Below are 24,538 nucleotides of genomic sequence, written 5' to 3' on the forward strand. Positions count from 1 at the left end.
ACATGGGAGTGGGACTCGTGCTCGCACCACCAATTTTGCTTGGTCATGAGAGTGCCTTACTGGTCGGTGGCGGGTGCCTTACCGGTCGGTGGCGGGTACCGTACCAGTAGGTGGCGGGTGCCTTACTGGTCGGTGGTGAGTGCCTTACCGGTCGGTGGTGAGTGCCGGCGGCGGTCGCCAGCCGGGGCAGCGCCGCCTTCTCAGAGCTGGTCGGTCGGTTCCCCATCCGGCTGGACATGACGTCACCGCCGGACCAGTGACGTCAGCGGCCGCAGACCAGTGACGTCACAGGAGCCAGCGCGTGGCCAGCGCGGAGCGCAGCGTGATGAGGTCTCCCTTCACCGCTCACAGAGCTCTGTAAATGAGACAGTAATAATGAGAGAGATAAATTGTTAATTACAACTGTGTTTTCCTTCTGAGAAGAAACTGAAGAAGGCTGCCATAACTGTATGAGAAAAGTAATGTGTACCAGGTGAGTCAACCTATTCCCTGGATGTATGGTTCTCTTGATCTGCATTTGAAGAAAAACAATGCATGTTGTGCGAGGTATTATATTTTATATCACGAGAGCAAATATTTTCATCAGGCTTTAATTACCCCGAGGCGACTGCTATTAACTCAACGGTATGGTGTAATTTCAATCTGCCAGAAAATGCTTTTATGCATAATCACAATTAGATGCATTGTACCTGTTTCGACACTGGAGACTTGCCTACTCTGGTTGATAATGCAGGGCTGCAACTGGCGCAATCATCCGAGCAACACCAGTAGGTATATGATAGACACAAGAAATCTCGAACGGGCCAAAATGTTTCCAGGCATTAGTTGCTGCTTAGTTACGGGGTAGAAAATGGCGGCAACAAACTACCGAAAATGATACCTACAGAGCACCTCTGCGCTGCGGGCTATTGGAGCCAGAAAAGTAATGGTAGCACTAGCATTAACACGAGTAAATGATGATATTGCCGGCATTAAGGAAACCAGAAATGATGGTAATTTAGGGTAACATCGGAGGTATCTTATTACTTTGCAATACGTTCGCTGAAGAGAAGAACAGCATTGCTGTTGCAATAGCGTGCCTGCTGGTAACAGCCTTCTGAGGCCATGAGTTATCTGAACCGTTCTTATCTTCTCATTTATCAGGGGAATAGTAAAAAATATTAATAAACATCAGCAAAATTACGATCATCAACTAATCCTACAGTCAAAAGCGCCCCTTTAGTTATGCTTATGTCCCTAAGCATTGCAGTAACGACATACACTGCTTGTTGTCTGGTGTACATACCTACCTGCCTGACACCCAATAATACACATACTGGCAGTGAATCCTCTGCTGTCTGACCGTCTGCCAGCAATATAAATCCACTTTACAGGGGGAGATAAGAGCAGTAGTTGGTGGTTGCGACGTCCCTGACCGACCCTTTATTCTCAGTGCCGTCACCCCAGCCAAATTTATCGTACGGCCCCACAGTCCCGGCGGCTCTTCCTCTGACTCCAGAGCGCCTCCCCCCTCTCCCCCGTGGTCAAACTTTTGCTACAGAAATGGAGACACAGAAAGAGAAAGAGAGAGAGAGAGAGAGAGAGAGAGAGAGAGAGAGAGAGAGAGAGATACAGGCAGAGGAAGAGACTGAGAGAGAGAGAGAGAGAGAGAGAGAGAGAGAGAGAGAGAGAGAGAGAGAGAGAGAGAGAGAGAGAGAGAGAGAGAGAGAGAGAGAGAGAGAGAGAGAGAGAGAGAGAGAGAGAGAGAGAGAGGAGAGAGAGAGAGAGAGAGAGAGAGAGAGAGAGAGAGAGAGAGAGAGAGAGAGAGAGAGAGAGAGAGAGAGAGAGAGAGAGAGAGAGAGAGAGAGAGAGAGAGAGAGAGACAGACAGAGAGACAGACAGACAGACAGACAGACAGACAGACAGACAGACAGACAGACAGACAGACAGACAGACAGACAGACAGACAGACAGTCTGTCACCGCTGTCAGTGTCAGTGTCAGCTCGGTTGTCCCTGTCACCAGTCTGAACTCGGACACCGAGAGAAGCTCGGACCTCCTGCACTGAGCTGACACTCCTGACACCATTTCTGCTGACCATGTGGCGTGACCCCCCACTCCCACCCCTCAGCGCGGGGAGGGGGGGGCGACCCCGTGTGGGCGGGGCAGCTGTCCACCCGGCTGCCGCGGAGTTGGCACACCGCCAGATCGGGGGGGGGGCGGAAGCAGGGTGGGGGGGGGGGGGGTGGGGGGTGGCCAGCGTCGTAGGATGTCCGTCCGGCCGCGAATCAGCTGATTTGGGTTTGGACACGCTAGTTGGGTCGCAGATACTAAAGCTGCCTGAAATAGATAAAACTGTAAATGCATCGGCAAATAAGTTAACCAAGAGTGTTTTTGGTCTTGCGGTCGACAAACTAATGTAATTTCGCTCGTACTCATCATAGCAGAAGTGTTACATTTATTTGAAACCATCTTTGGTTACCATGTGTCAGAAAGGTAAACTTTTAATGATTATATTTGCCAACGTTTCCCATTAGAGAGCAGCGAGCTCAATGGGATTGGCTTAATAGTCCCTGTTGCGTTATAACAGGCCATTTTTGATCTGTTCACGTACATTCCCTGCTGCCATCTGTTGAGCGATTGCGGAACCGACTCAAAATATCGAACATTTCTTGGTGATTAATACACACAATACGTCATCCCAGACAGCGCAGTGAGCCTGAACTGCAGTTGGTATGCATTGGCCTGGCCCGGTCTACAGCTCGACCTTGCCCGGTCAAACTCGGCCCAGCCGGCGATGCCGGGAGCACTCCCCAGCAGGCCACTCTGACTGCATCCCAGCGGCAATAACGCAGCCCGCCGGCCGCCGGGTATTCCGACAATGTGCCCCAATGTATCAGAGGGATTACAGAAACTGCAAACCGCGGGCAGACCATCTCAGATAAATGGGGCCGAGGGACATTGAACAGCAAAAGCAACGGGGAACCTTTGAGAGGAAAGATGCATTTTGACACGATATAAATGAATGAGTTGCAGCTTATAACAGAATGCAGCAATAGTTGGCAATGTAAACTGTAGTTGTAACTATGTATATTGTACATACATATACATAATAAGCAATTGGTCACGACTTCGTAACGCCAATTAGTAGGTTTCAACAAAATATATTAGCAATTTAAATTTCCTAAAATTGTTGTCGTAATGCCTAACAGCTAAGAATTTCGAAGGTGATGCAGATTGGCGCAAGATTGCCCTGACCTTCATCTGATAAACTGACTCGAAGTGGTTTGTGGATACCATATTTGCGTGTGCAGAAGAGATGCTTGATAAAGTGTGTCATTTTGTTTTTTGCTTTTAAATAAATTTGAAGACATTCGAAAAGGCGACAAGTATGCGACTTCCACACGGCCAGGACTAATCTTCATACCAAAAGTGACTTTCAAACCAGAAATCACATCTTCCTATTACCCACCCTTCTTTGCCGGATTCCCGACCGATCCTTTCCTCCTTTGTCGGCCTGACGGCGACACTGCGGTGATCTATATGTTTTCCACCTCGCCGGACGGGCGGCAGAAAGGGCCACTGAAAACAGGGACTGATGGCCGGCCGGCGGCGGCGGCGGCGGCGGCGCCGGGGTGACCCTGTTTGACCTCTCGGGGCCTGATGACCAACCTCGCCGTAATTGACAGCTGGGTGTGGGAGGAGACGGCCGGGGATGGGGCAGGATGGGGGGAGGAACGAGGTGTGATGACCGTGTCTGTCAGACAGGAGCTCCACCCCGTCTCTAACAAGGTCGACAGGATGTTATTGACTTTGCTGGCTGTACCGGGACGTGGTTTTCCCTACAAGTGACATGTGTTTACCTCGCTTCCACTTCTTGTATTTCTCTTGCTCTTGCATCTCATTCTCTCTCATTCTCTCTCTCTCTCTCTCTCTCTCTCTCTCCTCTCTCTCTCTCTCTCTCTCTCTCTCTCTCTCTCTCTCTCTCTCTCTCTCTCTCTCACTCTCTCTCTCTAATTATTGCTCTCTCTCTCCCTCTCCCTCTCTCTTTTTATTCGCTTCTCTCTCTCTCTCTCTCTCTCTCTCTCTCTCTCTCTCTCTCTCTCTCTCTCTCTCTCTCTCTCTCTCTCTCCGCCGTCTCTCAGCATTCCCACTCCGTTCTCCCGCGGCGTTTCCGGCCTGGAGCAATTCTCAGGAAGTGCTCTGCCACCCCCGGTTTCCGCCGCCACCTGTGCCATCTCTGTATCACTCTGCCCGGCGCTGAGTTTGAGTGTTCTCTGACTGCCTCAGACATAGTTCCGCTGGCCGTGTTTATTTGCTGTCCGCTGCCCCCCCCCCCCTCCCGTCCCTGCCGTGACCTTGTCCGCTCGACGGAGTCCGCGCGGCGGAGTTCCGCACGTCGGCCGCAGCTGACGTCTCGACGTTAATGTGGGGCCGCCAGCCGGCGCCGGTCAGCTATGAGAATCGCCAGAACGCAACGGCAGCGGCCTCTCCGTGAAACTGAGGCATTGGCGGCGCTCTGCAGACGCTGACGGCGCGCTGCAGATGTAACGCAGATGCGTTACATTTTTTTCATCTTTCATGCTGAACTGCAAGCTGTGCCACAAGCTGAAACACGGCCATCTGCGAGCGCCGCACAGACACGGTCAGCCGGCTAAATCGGCTGTGATACCCTCTCACCGTCCCAGCTGGCGTCCACACAGACGGCGCAGTAGGCTCTGACAAACAGGGGTCCTCTATAGATGACCACCCCACTTCATGAGAACCCGGATCTGAAGCCAACAAATAGCATACCGAAACGCGCCATTCTGCCAGCCTCGAGCCATTAATCAGTTAGCCTTTGGAAAACAAGACTCTGTCCCACGCTCGGCACCCCGCCAGAGAACAAGGAGAGGGGAGTGCAGACCGGCCCTGATTTGAACCAAAACAAGAAAGGGGAGCGGAGACCGACCCGGGTTGTACGAAAACAGGATGAAATGGAACTCGGTCGCCAACGACAAAATATAGGACATCTGGCCGGACCTGACTTCAAAACAAGGGGAGCAGAGGGCCAGGCCCGCCACCTGGCGCCTCAGGCGCCGTGAGCGCCGGCGGCGAATTCCACCCGGTCGCTGCGTGAAAGGGTGCGACTGCCATGGCCGGAGGGGAACCGAACTTTGTCAGCAAATCACGAACTTTCGAGGGCGGAGCCGAGTGCAGCTTCTGAGAATGGAGGACGGAGATTGGACAAGGTGATGCTGCCCGGCCCTCTGAAGTATGACGTCATCAGAAGTATAAGGTGATGAAACGGAACTGAAAAGCTCTCTCGGAGGAGGCATTCCGCGCTCTCTGGCTCTCTCTCGGACGACGGATCCCACGCCGCTCTTCGCTCTCGGCTCACATCCGACACCGTGGACAGCCCACGAGAGACCAGCGGCAGGCATCACGGCGCCGGCGGCGGCTCCGGCCGCCTGGCCGGGCGCTGGACGGTCACGACCATCATGTCAGCGACTCCATCTCAAGTAAGGTCACGCGGTGAACACGGGTGCGCACCTAGTCCCTAAATCCTCCAAGTAACCCCCCCCCCCTTTCGTCACTGCTATGTGAGCCACATTATATTCCCCTTTTAGGTGTCGTCCGCAATATTTTAGGCCATTCAGCTTAGGTATTTAAATTTATTCTTGGGACTTTCAGTCTAGGTAGCTTAATTTCACAATTCGATTTTGATCAATTATGTAACTGTGCGCGTAGTGCGACACGCGTGCCGACGTGGGCCCTCTTCAGTCGTCTGGCGCCCCGTTGTGATTTAAGCGGACGGAGGGGATTATGCACCGTGGGGAGTCGGGAAAGGGACGGGCGACTGTGTACCGCACCGCGCGGCTTGTGGGGCTCAGTTGATGGGCGGCCTGGGCCCAGAATGTTTCCTTTAAATTTGACTTGTAAAGGAATTTAAGGTGTTGCGTCGGAGTATGTAAATAAATGGGACTTGTAAATATTGAAATACGAGTGTGAGTAGTGCTGAAGGGGCAGGAATCGGAGGATGGAGCATAAAAGGCCATATGCTAACCCACAGTCAGGAAAGAGGTCGTTTCCAAGGTGTCCGGCCAGAGTAATTTACAACGATCAGTTCTCTTTATCTGTTGAGTTTACACAGTGCACAAAGCGATTATACACAACACATGCAGGGCCTCCCTAGCCTAACCGATACTGGAGCTTCTCCGGTTGACTCCTAAGTGCCCTTGCCAGTGGATTTCCTGGCACTCCATCCTCCCCAAATTATCCCACGGTCCAAACAATAGCGATTACACACAATACACACAGGACCTCCCTAGCCTAACCGATACTGGAGCTTCTCCGGTTGACTCCCTAAGTGCCCTTGCCAGTGGATTTCCTGGCACTCCATCCTCCCCAAATTATCCCACGGTCCAAACAATAGCGATTACACACAACACATACAGGACCTCCCTAGCCTAACCGATACTGGAGCTTCTCCGGTTGACTCCTAAGTGCCCTTGCCAGTGGATTTCCTGGCACTCCATCCTCCCCAAATTATTCCACGGTCCAAATGATAGCGATTATACACAACACATACGGGACCTCCCTAGCCCAAGCGATACTGGAGCTTCTCCGGTTGACTCCCAAGTGCCCTCGCCAGCGGATTTCCTGGCGCTCTACCCTATCCAGCGGTCCGAATATAAGGAGCACACATAGACCTTGCCGCACACGAAATATTTGTAACTTTACCCCACATGGACACTGGGGACACTGCAAGGGACGGAACCGGGGAGATAGATGATGCACGTCACGCCCCTGTGCGTGGAAAGTCCACCGACGCGGCCATGGGTTAGGAGGGAGATAAGAAGCGAGTGAAATGGAATTGAAGACTGTACACGTAGAGGAATCGGATTTCCTGAATGAAGCTCAGCTCGGATAGACCCCACTTAAATAGTAGGCCTCGCTTGGGTAAGCCCTGGATACGTGCAATAAGTCGCGAAGTGAAGAGAAAGGGTGAGAGCGAGTTGAGGATCGATTATTGAGGATGAGTGCAGAGCCGACAAAGGCTAATCCGTTCGGTTGCCGGTGCGGGCCCCATAAAGCCGTGGCTATACGGAGACGATGCAGGCAGCCCGGAGGGACCTAGTGACCCCGCCCGGTTTTTAAAAGATAGGTTAGGTCCGCTATCGGTCCATTGAGTGATCAGCGCAGGATGACATTCGATAAGTGACGTAGGTAGTTTCGGAGATGGTTAGGACCCCAGGCGTCCCAGCGAGGAGACGTATGCCGCCGGTTAAGTAATGTCCCGCGAAGAAACGTGTGATGCTGCAGGACGGGGGTGAACATTAAATACCAAAGCATGCGAGTCGGGTGATCGCGGTAAGTCGGTACTGGCCACCCCGCTGTCAGTCGATTTACTCCGGCCGTGCAGCGGTCATTTCGGTTAGGTCTGTGACGACAGCTTAACTACCAGCAACGAATAGATAGGGCTTCGGGCACCTATAACGCTGGTAGTCGTGGATCGTGTAAAGCCAACGGAGGCTTACCCGTTCGGTCGCCGGTGCTGTTCCAAAAGCCGTGGCTATACGGAGACGATGCAGGCAGCCCGGACGGACCTAGTTACCCAGCCCGGTTTCAAATTTTAGATAAGCCCATTGCGGGCCGTGGTACGCTTAGTTTTCGTTTTATTATAGGCAATTTGGCATAAACTGGTAGTCATGGATTCGTGTAAAGCCGACGAACGACTAACCCTTTTCGGTCGCCGGGGGCTGGCCCGAAAACCGCGGCTATACGGAGACGACGCAGGCAGCCCGGACGGACCTTAGTTACCCAGCCCCGGTCTCAAATTTCAAATAAGTCCCCCGCGGAAACCGGACTACACAGTGTCCTGCGAGCCGTAGTCTCGGAACCGCTGGCCGAAGACATTTATGTTTTTTTTTTGTGTAGGTAGTTCGACATGGTGATGGGACGGACCGCAATAAGTCACGTAACGCGAAGGTCGAGTGCCGAAATATATGGTGGGTCGTATCTCTAATTGTGTAGCGTGAGCATTATGAAGAGTTTGTCTGATGTACGGAACATTGTGGTTATGAAGGGATAACGGTTAAATGACATTTAAGGCCAATGACTCGATAACGACTTTGCGCGCGCCCTAGCACCACCGGGGGAAGTTAGGAAAAAGGGGAGGGACCGGAGATGGTCAACTCTGGTAAATTACGAGGTATAAGTGGACGAATGACATGGTTGTAAGGGGATGGATAAATGGACGAATGATTGATACATATATCTGGTGGGAGATGACCCTCAAGCTAGGAAGGGCGCTGTTGTTTGAGAGTGGGACTTTTTGTTAAATAGAGTTGATTTTCTATACCAATATGATCGAGGGTAATTGATTATCATTTATCATTATCTCCCATTCCCTAACCCTGGCCTATGTGTTTCCGATGATTGATCGCCCCGGAAAGATAGAGTCAGAGTCGGAACGGGTTCGCGAGGGGCTGGATACAGAGAAGGGCTTCTAGGAGCGCACCGACGGAGCTCTCTTGCTCTCTTGCTCTCTATCAATATCGAAAGACACTGCCCGGTTAGCCCCGCAACGCCGCGAAACCCCGCTACAGATTTGGCGTACCCAACGTGGGGTAGGATCAATCAAAGGAAACATGAAGTCGGTGGACGGACGTGCATTGCCGAACCCAAAGCTAAAATTTCAGAGGAAATGCGAGCGTGAGTGAGAAAACATATTATGTCTGAGCTAGATGCAGTGGGAGCTGGTCACTCAGTGCAGCGTTACTCGGGTTAAATTGATTTGATTGAAATCAGAAAGCGTGGATTGCTGGAGGGTGTATATATCATGAAGTGATAAGGGTAAATCGAGGATCAATTTTTAGTGACGGGCGAGCGGGCTTGGTATATATTTTTTTTTTTTTGGCTACAGGTATCGCTAACTAAAATTATGTGGCTCACATCTAGCGAACCCTAACCTTGAGTGAAATCCCGTGATCCAAAGTTAGAGTAATCACACCGAGGATGCCATTTTAACCCAATTTTTAAGAGATTGTACCCATCCTATACCAAAAAGGTGCAGTGACCTATGTGTGACCCGTGGACTTACCCGCCTCTGGAGAGAACTGACAGGAGACCGGCAACCGTCCACGAGCCGTTCTCCGTGACGGAAACCCCCGTTACAGAACAGGCAGTCATGTATGTTGCCGAACCCAATGAACGTACTAAAAATACGACTGAGCACGACGCTATGAAGAAATTGAATGTGCTGAAATGAAAATCAGGATTGAAGAAGGCAAAAGTCACCAATAGGACGCAGCATACTGAAATGAAGGTGACAGCGCAGATTGTAAATGATTGAGGCACGTTTTAGAAGCAGTATGGAAAGCTGAATTGCGATAAGAACAAGAAGGACAACACACAGCCGAGTGACGGCGAGAAAGAAGACATTGAAGTAGTATACCGATGGAAACGACGTTGATACTAAATGGCAATGGATACATGCAATCACAGAAAGGAAACGACAGCTGAGAAGAGTAAAATGCAAATGATTGAAGAACTGTAACATCACGAAGCCATTTGGAAGAGCAAACGTGCAGCACAGAGAAGAAGAGACGCCGACAGAAGAACAGAAAAAAGGTAGTCATCAACAGCGACTGCCTGACAGCCAGTGCCCAATGGAACTCAAAATGAAGGCAACGCCGGAAATAAATAACAACAGAAGACCGGAAGAAGGAGAAGGAGACACGAATAGAACCAAAACTACAATGTTGTTAGCAGTTACATCGCACGTCTGTGACGACAAAATCAGACGGCAACCGGAGTAATGGTGACGACAACTACAACCATGAAGCATCATTAGACACGACCATTCAGGGACACCTCAATGCTGCCTGTTTCAACCAAAATGGACAGCTGTAATGGACCGGGCCAGTCTGCGGGCCGATTTCTGGACCGCCCGCCGCACTGGCAGGCGGTGATCCGCCGTTCATCAATTGCAGGTGGCTCCCATTTCCCAAACTTCGAGACCGATCATGTGATCTGCAGCAGGCCGGAGCGATGTTCTCAACGTCACAGCCAAGTAATCATGGAGCAGGCTGCAGTGGAACCACACCTGCCGCCAGATGTGACAGCCAAACCATCATCGGCAGTCTACACCAGAGCGCAGCCTCTGCGGCCACCAGACCAGCAGAAACAGCTTGGAAGCCACGTTCAACCAGGCTCAGCCACAGACGACGAGTTCTGGGCCGATCATAGCCAGCCCTGACAGCTCACCAGGGCAGCTGCGTACGACATCGATGGTCGGCGAGGACTACGACTACAACTACGAGACTGGGGAAATCCGGAACTGGGACACGACTACAGCAGCAGCCGGCCGGTTCGAGACCAAATCGCGGACGACCGCCAGTCCGTCATCGCGGCCATCCCGGACCGGAGCTGTCGTGGCTCATGGAGCCACCATCAGGTGCCGTGCTCACTTCTTTGGCATACCACAATCTGCACCGGTATGTTATCGCTAATTTGATCTGAATTATAGTGACCAAATGTACCAATGTTATTTTTTTTTTGTATTGTCATGTGTTAATTATTTCAATGGTTTCATTCAATTTCCATTGTTTTGCGCGCAAATAATTTGATGTGTAGTTTGTGGTGTATTACGGGATAGTACGTGAATGTTTTTAATTCTGGAAATGTAAGGATGGCCTGAAATACTGTGCAATGACACAAAAACCCGCACTTCTTATGTCCCAATCATCCAAGCTCGTATTATGCCATCCTCCCCAACCGAACACTCCTGTTGAAATAGCTACCAATCCTTTAGAAGACGGCCACCCGCTCTCGTCACAGAAGTCACCAAGAAACACGACGAAACGGCACCAAATAGCACGGCAGAAGCGGGCTCTCAAACGTTTAGTCGCGGGGCGCGACTATAAAAAGAGGTCTGAAAATGTAACGCAGATGCGTTACATTTTTTTCATCTTTCATGCTGAACTGCAAGCTGTGCCACAAGCTGAAACACGGCCATCTGCGAGCGCCGCACAGACACGGTCAGCCGGCTAAATCGGCTGTGATACCCTCTCTCCGTCCCAGCTGGCGTCCACACAGACGGCGCAGTAGGCTCTGACAAACAGGGGTCCTCTATAGATGACCACCCCACTTCATGAGAACCCGGATCTGAAGCCAACAAATAGCATACCGAAACGCGCCATTCTGCCAGCCTCGAGCCATTAATCAGTTAGCCTTTGGAAAACAAGACTCTGTCCCACGCTCGGCACCCCGCCAGAGAACAAGGAGAGGGGAGTGCAGACCGGCCCTGATTTGAACCAAAACAAGAAAGGGGAGCGGAGACCGACCCGGGTTGTACGAAAACAGGATGAAATGGAACTCGGTCGCCAACGACAAAATATAGGACATCTGGCCGGACCTGACTTCAAAACAAGGGGAGCAGAGGGCCAGGCCCGCCACCTGGCGCCTCAGGCGCCGTGAGCGCCGGCGGCGAATTCCACCCGGTCGCTGCGTGAAAGGGTGCGACTGCCATGGCCGGAGGGGAACCGAACTTTGTCAGCAAATCACGAACTTTCGAGGGCGGAGCCGAGTGCAGCTTCTGAGAATGGAGGACGGAGATTGGACAAGGTGATGCTGCCCGGCCCTCTGAAGTATGACGTCATCAGAAGTATAAGGTGATGAAACGGAACTGAAAAGCTCTCTCGGACGACGCATTCCGCGCTCTCTGGCTCTCTCTCGGACGACGGATCCCACGCCGCTCTTCGCTCTCGGCTCACATCCGACACCGTGGACAGCCCACGAGAGACCAGCGGCAGGCATCACGGCGCCGGCGGCGGCTCCGGCCGCCTGGCCGGGCGCTGGACGGTCACGACCATCATGTCAGCGACTCCATCTCAAGTAAGGTCACGCGGTGAACACGGGTGCGCACCTAGTCCCTAAATCCTCCAAGTAACCCCCCCCCCCCCTTTCGTTACTGCTATGTGAGCCACATTATATTCCCCTTTTAGGTGTCGTCCGCAATATTTTAGGCCATTCAGCTTAGGTATTTAAATTTATTCTTGGGACTTTCAGTCTAGGTAGCTTAATTTCACAATTCGATTTTGATCAATTATGTAACTGTGCGCGTAGTGCGACACGCGTGCCGACGTGGGCCCTCTTCAGTCGTCTGGCGCCCCGTTGTGATTTAAGCGGACGGAGGGGATTATGCACCGTGGGGAGTCGGGAAAGGGACGGGCGACTGTGTACCGCACCGCGCGGCTTGTGGGGCTCAGTTGATGGGCGGCCTGGGCCCAGAATGTTTCCTTTAAATTTGACTTGTAAAGGAATTTAAGGTGTTGCGTCGGAGTATGTAAATAAATGGGACTTGTAAATATTGAAATACGAGTGTGAGTAGTGCTGAAGGGGCAGGAATCGGAGGATGGAGCATAAAAGGCCATATGCTAACCCACAGTCAGGAAAGAGGTCGTTTCCAAGGTGTCCGGCCAGAGTAATTTACAACGATCAGTTCTCTTTATCTGTTGAGTTTACACAGTGCACAAAGCGATTATACACAACACATGCAGGGCCTCCCTAGCCTAACCGATACTGGAGCTTCTCCGGTTGACTCCTAAGTGCCCTTGCCAGTGGATTTCCTGGCACTCCATCCTCCCCAAATTATCCCACGGTCCAAACAATAGCGATTACACACAATACACACAGGACCTCCCTAGCCTAACCGATACTGGAGCTTCTCCGGTTGACTCCCTAAGTGCCCTTGCCAGTGGATTTCCTGGCACTCCATCCTCCCCAAATTATCCCACGGTCCAAACAATAGCGATTACACACAACACATACAGGACCTCCCTAGCCTAACCGATACTGGAGCTTCTCCGGTTGACTCCTAAGTGCCCTTGCCAGTGGATTTCCTGGCACTCCATCCTCCCCAAATTATTCCACGGTCCAAATGATAGCGATTATACACAACACATACGGGACCTCCCTAGCCCAAGCGATACTGGAGCTTCTCCGGTTGACTCCCAAGTGCCCTCGCCAGCGGATTTCCTGGCGCTCTACCCTATCCAGCGGTCCGAATATAAGGAGCACACATAGACCTTGCCGCACACGAAATATTTGTAACTTTACCCCACATGGACACTGGGGACACTGCAAGGGACGGAACCGGGGAGATAGATGATGCACGTCACGCCCCTGTGCGTGGAAAGTCCACCGACGCGGCCATGGGTTAGGAGGGAGATAAGAAGCGAGTGAAATGGAATTGAAGACTGTACACGTAGAGGAATCGGATTTCCTGAATGAAGCTCAGCTCGGATAGACCCCACTTAAATAGTAGGCCTCGCTTGGGTAAGCCCTGGATACGTGCAATAAGTCGCGAAGTGAAGAGAAAGGGTGAGAGCGAGTTGAGGATCGATTATTGAGGATGAGTGCAGAGCCGACAAAGGCTAATCCGTTCGGTTGCCGGTGCGGGCCCCATAAAGCCGTGGCTATACGGAGACGATGCAGGCAGCCCGGAGGGACCTAGTGACCCCGCCCGGTTTTTAAAAGATAGGTTAGGTCCGCTATCGGTCCATTGAGTGATCAGCGCAGGATGACATTCGATAAGTGACGTAGGTAGTTTCGGAGATGGTTAGGACCCCAGGCGTCCCAGCGAGGAGACGTATGCCGCCGGTTAAGTAATGTCCCGCGAAGAAACGTGTGATGCTGCAGGACGGGGGTGAACATTAAATACCAAAGCATGCGAGTCGGGTGATCGCGGTAAGTCGGTACTGGCCACCCCGCTGTCAGTCGATTTACTCCGGCCGTGCAGCGGTCATTTCGGTTAGGTCTGTGACGACAGCTTAACTACCAGCAACGAATAGATAGGGCTTCGGGCACCTATAACGCTGGTAGTCGTGGATCGTGTAAAGCCAACGGAGGCTTACCCGTTCGGTCGCCGGTGCTGTTCCAAAAGCCGTGGCTATACGGAGACGATGCAGGCAGCCCGGACGGACCTAGTTACCCAGCCCGGTTTTCAAATTTTAGATACGTCCGCCGCGGAAAGCCCGGGCTACTGAGTGCCCTGCGAGCTCTAGCTCCGGAACCGTGGGCTGGAGTGTGTTAGAGAAGCGATGCGTTACATTTTTTTCATCTTTCATGCTGAACTGCAAGCTGTGCCACAAGCTGAAACACGGCCATCTGCGAGCGCCGCACAGACACGGTCAGCCGGCTAAATCGGCTGTGATACCCTCTCTCCGTCCCAGCTGGCGTCCACACAGACGGCGCAGTAGGCTCTGACAAACAGGGGTCCTCTATAGATGACCACCCCACTTCATGAGAACCCGGATCTGAAGCCAACAAATAGCATACCGAAACGCGCCATTCTGCCAGCCTCGAGCCATTAATCAGTTAGCCTTTGGAAAACAAGACTCTGTCCCACGCTCGGCACCCCGCCAGAGAACAAGGAGAGGGGAGTGCAGACCGGCCCTGATTTGAACCAAAACAAGAAAGGGGAGCGGAGACCGACCCGGGTTGTACGAAAACAGGATGAAATGGAACTCGGTCGCCAACGACAAAATATAGGACATCTGGCCGGACCTGACTTCAAAACAAGGGGAGCAGAGGGCCAGGCCCGCCACCTGGCGCCTCAGGCGCCGTGAGCGCCGGCGGCGAATTCCACCCGGTCGCTGCGTGAAAGGGTGCGACTGCCATGGCCGGAGGGGAACCGAACTTTGTCAGCAAATCACGAACTTTCGAGGGCGGAGCCGAGTGCAGCTTCTGAGAATGGAGGACGGAGATTGGACAAGGTGATGCTGCCCGGCCCTCTGAAGTATGACGTCATCAGAAGTATAAGGTGATGAAACGGAACTGAAAAGCTCTCTCGGACGACGCATTCCGCGCTCTCTGGCTCTCTCTCGGACGACGGATCCCACGCCGCTCTTCGCTCTCGGCTCACATCCGACACCGTGGACAGCCCACGAGAGACCAGCGGCAGGCATCACGGCGCCGGCGGCGGCTCCGGCCGCCTGGCCGGGCGCTGGACGGTCACGACCATCATGTCAGCGACTCCATCTCAAGTAAGGTCACGCGGTGAACACGGGTGCGCACCTAGTCCCTAAATCCTCCAAGTAACCCCCCCCCCCCCTTTCGTTACTGCTATGTGAGCCACATTATATTCCCCTTTTAGGTGTCGTCCGCAATATTTTAGGCCATTCAGCTTAGGTATTTAAATTTATTCTTGGGACTTTCAGTCTAGGTAGCTTAATTTCACAATTCGATTTTGATCAATTATGTAACTGTGCGCGTAGTGCGACACGCGTGCCGACGTGGGCCCTCTTCAGTCGTCTGGCGCCCCGTTGTGATTTAAGCGGACGGAGGGGATTATGCACCGTGGGGAGTCGGGAAAGGGACGGGCGACTGTGTACCGCACCGCGCGGCTTGTGGGGCTCAGTTGATGGGCGGCCTGGGCCCAGAATGTTTCCTTTAAATTTGACTTGTAAAGGAATTTAAGGTGTTGCGTCGGAGTATGTAAATAAATGGGACTTGTAAATATTGAAATACGAGTGTGAGTAGTGCTGAAGGGGCAGGAATCGGAGGATGGAGCATAAAAGGCCATATGCCAACTCACAGTCGGGAAAGAGGTCATTTCCAAGGTGTCTGGCCAGAGTAATTTACCACGATCAGTTGTCTTTATCTGTTTGATTTTACACAGCACACAAAGGGATTATACAGGGAGCACACACATAACTCTCAGGACCTCCCTACCTTACCCTATGCTGGGGAGTGCTCTGGCTGTTATCATCCTATTCCTACCGTATCACCGTCCTGTTTCCATAAACATTACGCGTCAGCGGAATTCCTGGCGCTCCATTTTATCCGACGGTCCGATTACAAGCAGCACGCACAGAACACGCAGGACCTCCTTACCTTACCTATGCTGGAGAGTGCTCTGGCTGTTATTATCCTATTCCTACCGTACCATTGTCCTGTTTCCATAACTATTACGCGTCAGCGGAATTCCTGGCGCTCCATTTTATCCGACGGTCCGATTACAAGCAGCACGCACAGAACACGCAGGACCTCCTTACCTTACTTATGCTGGAGAGTGCTCTGGCTGTTATTATCCTATTCCTACCGTACCATTGTCCTATTTCCATAAACATTACGCGTCAGCGGAATTCCTGGCGCTCCATTTTATCCGACGGTCCGATTACAAGCAGCACGCACAGAACACGCAGGACCTCCTTACCTTACCCTATGCTGGAGAGTGCTCTGGCTGTTATTATCCTATTCCTACCGTACCTTCATCCGGTTTCCATCAATACAATGCGTCAGCGGAATTCCTGGCGCTCTACCCTATCCAGCGGTCCGAATATAAGGAGCACACATAGACCTTGCCGCACACGAAATATTTGTAACTTTACCCCACATGGACACTGGGGACACTGCAAGGGACGGAACCGGGGAGATAGATGATGCACGTCACGCCCCTGTGCGTGGAAAGTCCACCGACGCGGCTACGGGTTAGGAGGGAGATGAGACGCGAGTGAAAGGGAGGAGTACTGTACAAATAGAAAAATCGGGTTTCCCGAATGACGCTAAACTCGGACAGACCCCACTAGATATTAGGCCTCGATTGAGTAAGCCCTGGATGCGTGCAATAAGTCGCGAAATTAAACGTGAGGATGAAGGCGAGTCGGGCACAGACCGCCGAGGAGGGTTTCAAGAAATGTTACCCGGTCAGCCTCGTGTCCTGGCTCGGAGGGGACGACGGGCTGTAGTCTGTCTAACCTCTGGCTAGCGGGACACGGGACCAGTGGCCCGATTGTTCCGGCCCAGGGTAGGCCTGGGTGATAATTAAGGTTACGTGGGCCGTCGCCTGGGATGTGTATCGGCGGGTGTGCCGCCGCGAGATGACGGTGTTCCGTCTCGGATTAACAGCCTCGGAGGCTGGGCAGATTTTAGGCTGCCGGGCTGGCCCGGAAGCCCTGAACTATGACTGGAGCGAGATGCGGTCATCAGTATCACGGATGGACCTTAGTTACCCAGCCCGGTTTCAAAAAGATAGGTAGGCCCGCTATCGGTCCCTCAAGTGGTCGGCGCGGGACGTCATTTGAAGAGCGACATAGATAGTTTCGGAGGTGGTTAGGACCCCGGGCGTCTTAGCGAGGGAATCGTATGCCGCCGGAAGAGTAATGCCCCGCGAAGGAACGTATAATGCCGCAAGACGGGGGTGAACATTAGATACCGAGCATTCGAGTCGGGTGATCGCAGTCAGACGGTGCTGGCCACCCGCAGTCAGTCGAGTAGCTCCGGCCATGCTCTGGTCCTTTCGAATAGGTCTGTGACGACAGCTTAACTACCAGCCACGGATAGATAGGGCCTTGGACACCTATGTGCTGGTAGTCGACGATGTGTGTTGAGTGCAGGATGTACCCGAGTGGACCTGCGTGCGTGGAAGACGCGTGGCGTCTTTGTAGTTAGCCGACGAGAGCTAGCCCTTTTTAGGTCGCCGGGTTGGCCCGGAAACCCTGAACTATGGCTGGTGCGAGATGCGGTCCTTAGTATCACGGACGGACTTTAGTTACCCAACCCGGCTTTCAAATTTTAGATACGTCCGCCGCGGAAAGCCCGGGCTACTGAGTGCCCTGCGAGCTCTAGCTCCGGAACCGTGGGCTGGAGTGTGTTAGAGAAGCTGACTGACCACTGGCAGCAGAAGGTAGGTCCACACGTGAGTGGCAGTAAGACAAGGGCTGCGTACGTTGTTGCAAAGGTTTACCGGCCCATGCTGTAAGTCCATTGTTCGCTCAACAACCTGCGTGCGTGTGTGTTTATTATTTGTGTGTAGGTAGTTCGGCATGGTCTTGGACCCGCTATAAGTCGCGTAATTCAAGGGCGGAGTGCCGAAATCTGTGGTGGTTCGTATATTCTATTCGTGTAGCGTGAGCATTATGAAGCGTTTGTCTGATGTACGGAGCATTGTGGTTATGAAGGGATAACGGTTAATGAAATTTAAGGCCAATGACTCAATAACGACTTGCGCACGCCTTAGCACCACCGGGGGAAGTTAGGCAAAGAGGGAGGGATCGGAGACGGCTAACTCTGATAATTATGAGGTATAACTGGACGTATGACAGAAGTGAGAAGGGATGCACGAGTGGAAGTATGATTGTTGTGTATATCCGGTGGGAGATAGCCCTCAGCTAGGAAGGGCGCTGTTGTTTGAGAGTGGGACTTTTTGTTAAATAGAGTTGATTTTCTATACCAATATGATCGAGGGTAATTGATTATCATTTATCATTATCTCCCATTCCCTAACCCTGGCCTATGTGTTTCCGATGATTGATCGCCCCGGAAAGATAGAGTCAGAGTCGGAACGGGTTCGCGAGGGGCTGGATACAGAGAAGGGCTTCTAGGAGCGCACCGACGGAGCTCTCTTGCTCTCTTGCTCTCTATCAATATCAGAACCCACTGCCCGGTTAGCCCCGCAACGCCGCGAAACCCCGCTACACAGACAAGAAAAAGCAGCTGCGATGTCCGGTAATGACAATGTCCAGCGGATGTCTTGTTATCTCCTACACGACGAGAGCAATCCATGATCACTTCTCAAAGTGGGGCACGATCAAAGAAGCACGTTGCACGTCTTTGCTGCTCCCTGAGGTCATTTTCGGGGTGACTGCTCGCAGCTCGGCGCCTTGGCAGATGTCCCAGCCATTCGAGTGGACGCGAGACATGCATTCAAGGAACAGGCCAACAAAGAAACATAGGGCAACAGACAGGTCAGCGCTAGCTGTTGTATGTATGTCAATGAAAAAGCTGTAATTAGCCTAATGTGTAGCGCTCATGGCGCGAGCACAACTAATCCGCTGCCGCCCTAGCGGTGACCTTGACATTCGCCGTCTGTTGCGGATCCAAAGCCAAGCCGGCGTGGAATTGGGAGAGCTCGGACACACTCAGATCAACAGAAATTGCCACCACAGAAGCTCTTTGTGAATGCACTGCTATTATACCCTCGTGTATCATTATTCACTGTCATCAGTGTGTTGTGTTTTTGTTTCCTATGCCTTGCGTTAGGCTGCTATTGGGATAAGACATTTCTAGGTTGAAATCAACTTCACGAAACATGCCGACACTCCGTGGTTTCAATGGTTGAAAACCTTGCGTGACTACACCATCCAATGATCGACTCAATGATTTGTCACAACCCGCAGTTCCCTAATTGTCAGCTTCACCTAAATTGAGTTCAATTTGGTATCCATGTAGGTAATTTTCTTTGAAACGGCTCTCGCTGTAAGACGCACACAATGATGTAGCGTAGTTGTAGATTATAAATTTGCCTTTCATTGTCACTATGTGGGAAAAAGTTAACTTGCATATTTGCTTGTGAACGAATGCGCATACTTTCAGCTCGCGCCAGTGCGGTCGCTTAGCCGTGCGTCTATGGTTGCTGAATTTGTCGCTAGATGGCAGCAGTGTACAGCGCCTGCAGGTATACTGTACCGCAGGACACGCCGCCAGCCGGCCGGCCGCGCGGCACGGCGGGGAGGGGCGGGGAGGGGCGCTCTGCCTGGTACGACGCTAGTCACCGCGCTGTTACATTTTGTAAGTCGCTGTGGTCAGAAGTCTGTGCGGCAGTCTGGTCCATCTGAACTACTGATACAGTTTGTCGATTTTTTAGAAGCGATGTGTAAATGAAGGAAACGTTTAACAGGTTTGTTAGGATTTGTTTTTAATGCGAATCGTCGGAAATCAACCTTGACCACTGACCAGGTGGAAGTGGTATTGCCTAGTAAATGTGATTGCCTGAGTTTCAGGCATATCAGGAATGAGTTGGTACGATTGAAAATGGTTATTAGAGCAATATTTTAACCTGCAATATCTGCTCTATAGTCGTGATCTAGAAGGTAATTATGTAACAGCAGCAAGATTGCTTGCAAAGAACATCCTAAGCTTCACATTGGAATTACGTATCAGAAACTGGAAACAGATTCGATTTCCATCCTTGTTTACGCTCCTTCGGGTCAGCAATGGCAATCCAAAGCGTTGAATGTAGCGGTGATTACGCTATTGCGCCCATTGACAGGTAATATCGTGCCCCTAGTGCTGACTAGGCGGTTAATAACACCTCTGACCTAGCTGTGGAGAGGGCCGACCTCCCAATGGGCAGACAATGGGTATTGATTTGCTGACAGCTGTTTCAAATTGGATCGTCCTACGAAGGATTCCTATTAGCAAGCTTAGTGTATATTACAACAGTCGTTTTCACGACCTTTATCTGGAACACATTTGGTTACATTCAGTGTGATTTGGTCAAATAAGGTTCAATAGTTGATTCTTAGCAGCATTCAGCTTGTATTGCACAATCCGCTTATACACCTGATTTATCAAAGAATCAGGCATATTTTTATATTAGAATATTGAAATGAGTTCATGATATGAAGATATTTGGTGTAAAAGAAGTAGTAAGATTTGATCAGGTTTGGTGCATTTGACATCGTGAAAACGCCTAATGCTTGGTACAGTGTCGGTAAATGTTATAATTTGTCATTTCCTCTTAATTAAATCTGCAGTTACGTGTCAACAGCGCCTGCAATTAGCCGGCCTTGGGTGTCGGGCCGCTCTGCGAGCTCCACTTGCATTCATTATGCGTGCGCCTCTCGGCCGCTGCCGCGGGCCGAGCCAACAGCTCTGGTTTGGCGGACCGCCAGCCGGCCAGCGCCGGCCCGCTTACTAAGCAGCCCGGCGAGCCCCCGCTCCCCCTGTGGGGCCCCCGCCCCCGCCCCCAGAGGACCCATCACGAGACCAGCGCCGTCAGAGCAAAGTGTTAATCGGGGCGCCGTGGCTGCCTGTGCCGACCGGCCGGCGGCGCAGTCACACATAGTGGCGGAGCGACAACACCGTCCCCGACCCGGCAGCGAACCGAAATCTGCATCTGAATGTCGGCCCTTTGTGTGACATTGTGCGGCTCTTTGTGACCGCAGTGTGTCGGAGGACACTAATTATACAGCCGGCACTTTGGAGAGCTACGTCAACTGCTCCCGAGCCGCAGACCCAGCTAAAGGCGGGGGCTTCTCACGACGACCAAGGGATTCCAAAAGGACGCGTGAATATTATTCTGCCAGTTTATGGCACTACATGGACGCATTGCATGCATAAAGGTTCTTTCTGAGAAAGTCAGGGTCGCAGCGATACCCAACAATTACTGCAGTTGGGATAAATGTCATAAGAGGAGACATCATGTCGAGCGTCGTAGGGATTCCGTCGCGTATGTATTGCGGTCATGGAGCTGGGATGACCTCACAAATTTGACCCTGGGGCTGCTTCCGCTGACACCCAAGGACGGGGAAGGGGACGCAGGGGACTGGAGAAGGGGCCGGTTGTCCGAGATTTCATACGAATCTGCCATGGAAGAACGAGTACCTATTCGCGAGAGCTTGTTTTCTTTTGTTATTTCGCATCTGTTTGATGGTGCGAAACGGCGCGTTCATTGACGCGCAATTGACACTGAAGTTTCATTGTTATGTACAATCAAAGCACATAATAAACTCACTCAAATAGGAAACGGTGGGGTCGAAACGAGTTGATTTGTCTTTACAGAAGCTGGTCACCAGTCGATGACATTTCTTAGTTTAAGCACGATTCACGAAGCAAATGTTCTATGCCTCTTTATTCATGTTTGGCTTTTCACTCCCTTCGCTCTTCGTACCCTCAGCCGGTCTGGTGAGTCATTGTTTGCAGAATATTTGTCACGATCTCAGTCACGGGCAGCTGGGTATGAACTGATTTAACCCTCGCCCGTAAACGGCGATCTGCCACCTTCGCCCATGCAGGGGGGGGGGGGTTGGTGCGACCCCCCCCTTGGCGTTTGAAAACGGAGCGTCGTAGAGCTTAGCGGAAAAGACCAACGGATTGCTCTCGCCGAGATCTCGCGATTGGTGGTATATTTTTTGGTCCTAGGTCAACATTTGACCTACTTTTGACCGGTCAAAGGTCACATTTTCGGAAAAATAGACTTTTTCAAATTTTCCGCGGCGATTACGGCAAAACGGTGGGAGATATCGACTTGAAACTTTCACTATCGTGTTCCTTGCTCAATTCTCTATCGTTTGGTATGTATTTCGTTTCCCTAGCTCTAAAAATGGCGCGTTGGGAGCGCCGGAAGTCGGCAAGGTCACAGTCGGCGGCAGAAATTCGAAAAATCAAAATTTAAATTTTTGAAATCTGATTGTATTTTTTGGATTTGAGATGTCCATTTGCTCCCTATAGAAGCTAATATTGCTGCATATTCCCATTGAGGTGACAAGAATTAGCAAAATAGTGGTTCGGGCGCTTTTCAAAAATAGTACCGGACGTTGTTCCTCTTGTGACGTCATAGCTCCGTGACCTGACCTGACCCGGTCAAGTTTCTTATACCATATGATAGCCAATACTTGCCCCAACATGCATGGGAAGTTTCATCACGATCCATAAACCGATGTCCGTACCACCGGCAGGAAACCTCGGGCGTTGGCAATCAGTTTGTGAAAATCCGGCCGGAGGCTGTTCCCTTTGTGACGTCATAACTCCGTGACCTGACATGACCCGGTCAATTTTTTTTTATCAAAAGATGCGCAAGGTTTGCCCCATAAGGTACCCAAAATTTGGCGGCGTTGCGCGCCGCCGTTTTTGCACTATTTCCGAAAAACCTCAGGGGGGGGGGTTGCACCAACCCCCCCCCCTACATGGGCGAGGGTTAACGTTTCTGACGATTTACACAGTAAAATGTAGACACCAGCAGGCTGAATATCTATTTAGCTTGATACAAGAATCAACCACTGCCTTACGGTAGGTGCTCTCTAAAATGTAAATATCAGCCTGATGCAGAATCGTAAGCATATGGGAATCCATATGAGCCCATTTTACCTCATTGCAACATGTCTACCAATATCACAGTGCATGTAAATGTCATAGGGAAACAAGTCTTCAGTTGTAAGAAAACGTTGTGAATAAGGTGGAGTGAGGCAAAGCATGATAGGTTTTTATTATAAAGCATTTGAAGTATAGCGTGTAAGATTCATAGAACACAGGAAAACGGGAAAAACTGGCATGTTTATTTTTGATTATAGGTAAAGCTACAAGTACCTATTGCGAATATTGCGATGGAAGTGGGTATTCTGTAGTTTACAAGCAGTTATTCATTACTGAATACATACATGTGCTCATTACAGAGTATAATGAGCTTAGAGCAAATTGAGTGCAAAATTGAAACATCAAGCTTACATCCGTTATGGTATTCTACTGTTCTGAATAATGAAATGACAGGTGTGAGCGTCCTTCCAGTCAGGATTTCGTCTGGAGCAAAAGCTGAGACGTCTGGGTGGCGTCTCAATAAAATAGCATTGTTATGTAACCACCTGTCCCCTCTCGGCAACAAACGCTGCTGAAATCAAACAGCGGTTTCCTCATCTGGAAACTATACCTAATTTATATTTTGTGAGCAGTGGAGAGTGCTGATTTAGTTATTTGAATTTGAAATTTGAAGCTTGGTAATTTGAAGCTTAAATGCTTTTCTTCTCTATCAGGGTGTGACTCCTGATTATCTCAGCAAGCGATGACCGAATCAGCATAGCGTAAAAGTGCTTGAAGAAAGTGCGAGACGTGCGAAAAGACGAAAGTGAAAGTTTATCGATGATTAGGTACCTCATAAATGACCAAGTCAGCAGGATTGCGTGCACCTCGCCAGCAAAGATTTCCTATTCTTTTTCCTGCTAACTCTATATGCACTTTTCTAGTAATTGTTCAATGATAGCTTACATTTCCTGCTATAGGAAAGTCGCTTATGACTCACCATCCACTAAGTAATTACATATGTAGCACAATGCCCTCTAAGCTAGTGTCTAACTTATGACAAATGACAAGGTCTGATCACGCATTCAGGAGCGCTTTATGTAACGGCCCGAGTCGTTTGATTTCACCAAGAGGAGTACTGAAGAGCATGCATGGAGTACATGCTCATGTATTCATAGGACAAATACCGGCATGTATAGGAGTACTGAAGAGCATGCGCTCTTATGGGAGGGATGATATGATAAAGGGCAATATGCAATGAAGTAACTGGGATCATTAGCAGGACCTTGAGCTAAATCCGATGCTAAACTTGGAACCGTATCAGTCAAGTGTGTCGGAAGCATTATAACATTCAACTCACATAAGAAGCAGGATGTCTAAGTCACATAATCCATTTGCATCTTTCTACGACACCAGAACCAGAAGGTTGGGTGGTTTGAAAGCTATTCACAAGATTTGACAAATCTATTCATAACGCCGAAGAGATGTAAATAAAATTATCTCTCACACCGTACAAGTGTGACCGTCTGACAGGCTATCACCAATGGCTGGGTGTATACCTAAGTTATTTGATCTTATCAAATGTTGTATTATATAGCGCGAACGTCACTGATACTACGGGCATAGATTACATAGGATTCTAGCGAGAAATTAGCAGGGTATTCGTAAACGGTCAGTGCGCAGGACGGTCAATCATTCAGATTCGACCAGTAATTGCCGATCATGTATCCAAGCGGTGTCCGTGATCACATTTCTGCTGGAAACTTACGGCATTCCTG

General features: G+C 50.9%; 1 protein-coding gene and 1 long non-coding RNA gene across 3 annotated transcripts in view; one reads left to right on the forward strand and one right to left on the reverse strand.

Moving 5' to 3' along the window:
• LOC122388426 (calcium-binding protein E63-1-like) overlaps positions 1-24,538 on the reverse strand; it is a 69,696-nt gene that overhangs the window by 28,917 nt on the left and 16,241 nt on the right. For both annotated transcript variants that reach the window (XM_043379497.1, XM_043379496.1), the window contains exon 2: positions 149-355. Coding sequence is in view for 1 of the 2 variants with exons in the window: in XM_043379496.1 (XP_043235431.1) it covers positions 149-238 (90 nt within the window). In the remaining variant the exon portion in view is untranslated. The remainder of the gene's footprint in view (positions 1-148; positions 356-24,538) is intronic.
• LOC122388427 lies at positions 5,201-9,969 on the forward strand. The gene is made up of 2 exons (XR_006257787.1): positions 5,201-5,479; positions 9,109-9,969. It is a non-coding gene; the product is annotated as an uncharacterized LOC122388427 (long non-coding RNA).

This window comes from Amphibalanus amphitrite, unplaced genomic scaffold (genome assembly GCF_019059575.1).
Source record: "Amphibalanus amphitrite isolate SeventyFive unplaced genomic scaffold, NRLGWU_Aamphi_draft 000322F_arrow, whole genome shotgun sequence".
Classification (NCBI taxonomy): domain Eukaryota; kingdom Metazoa; phylum Arthropoda; class Thecostraca; order Balanomorpha; family Balanidae; genus Amphibalanus; species Amphibalanus amphitrite.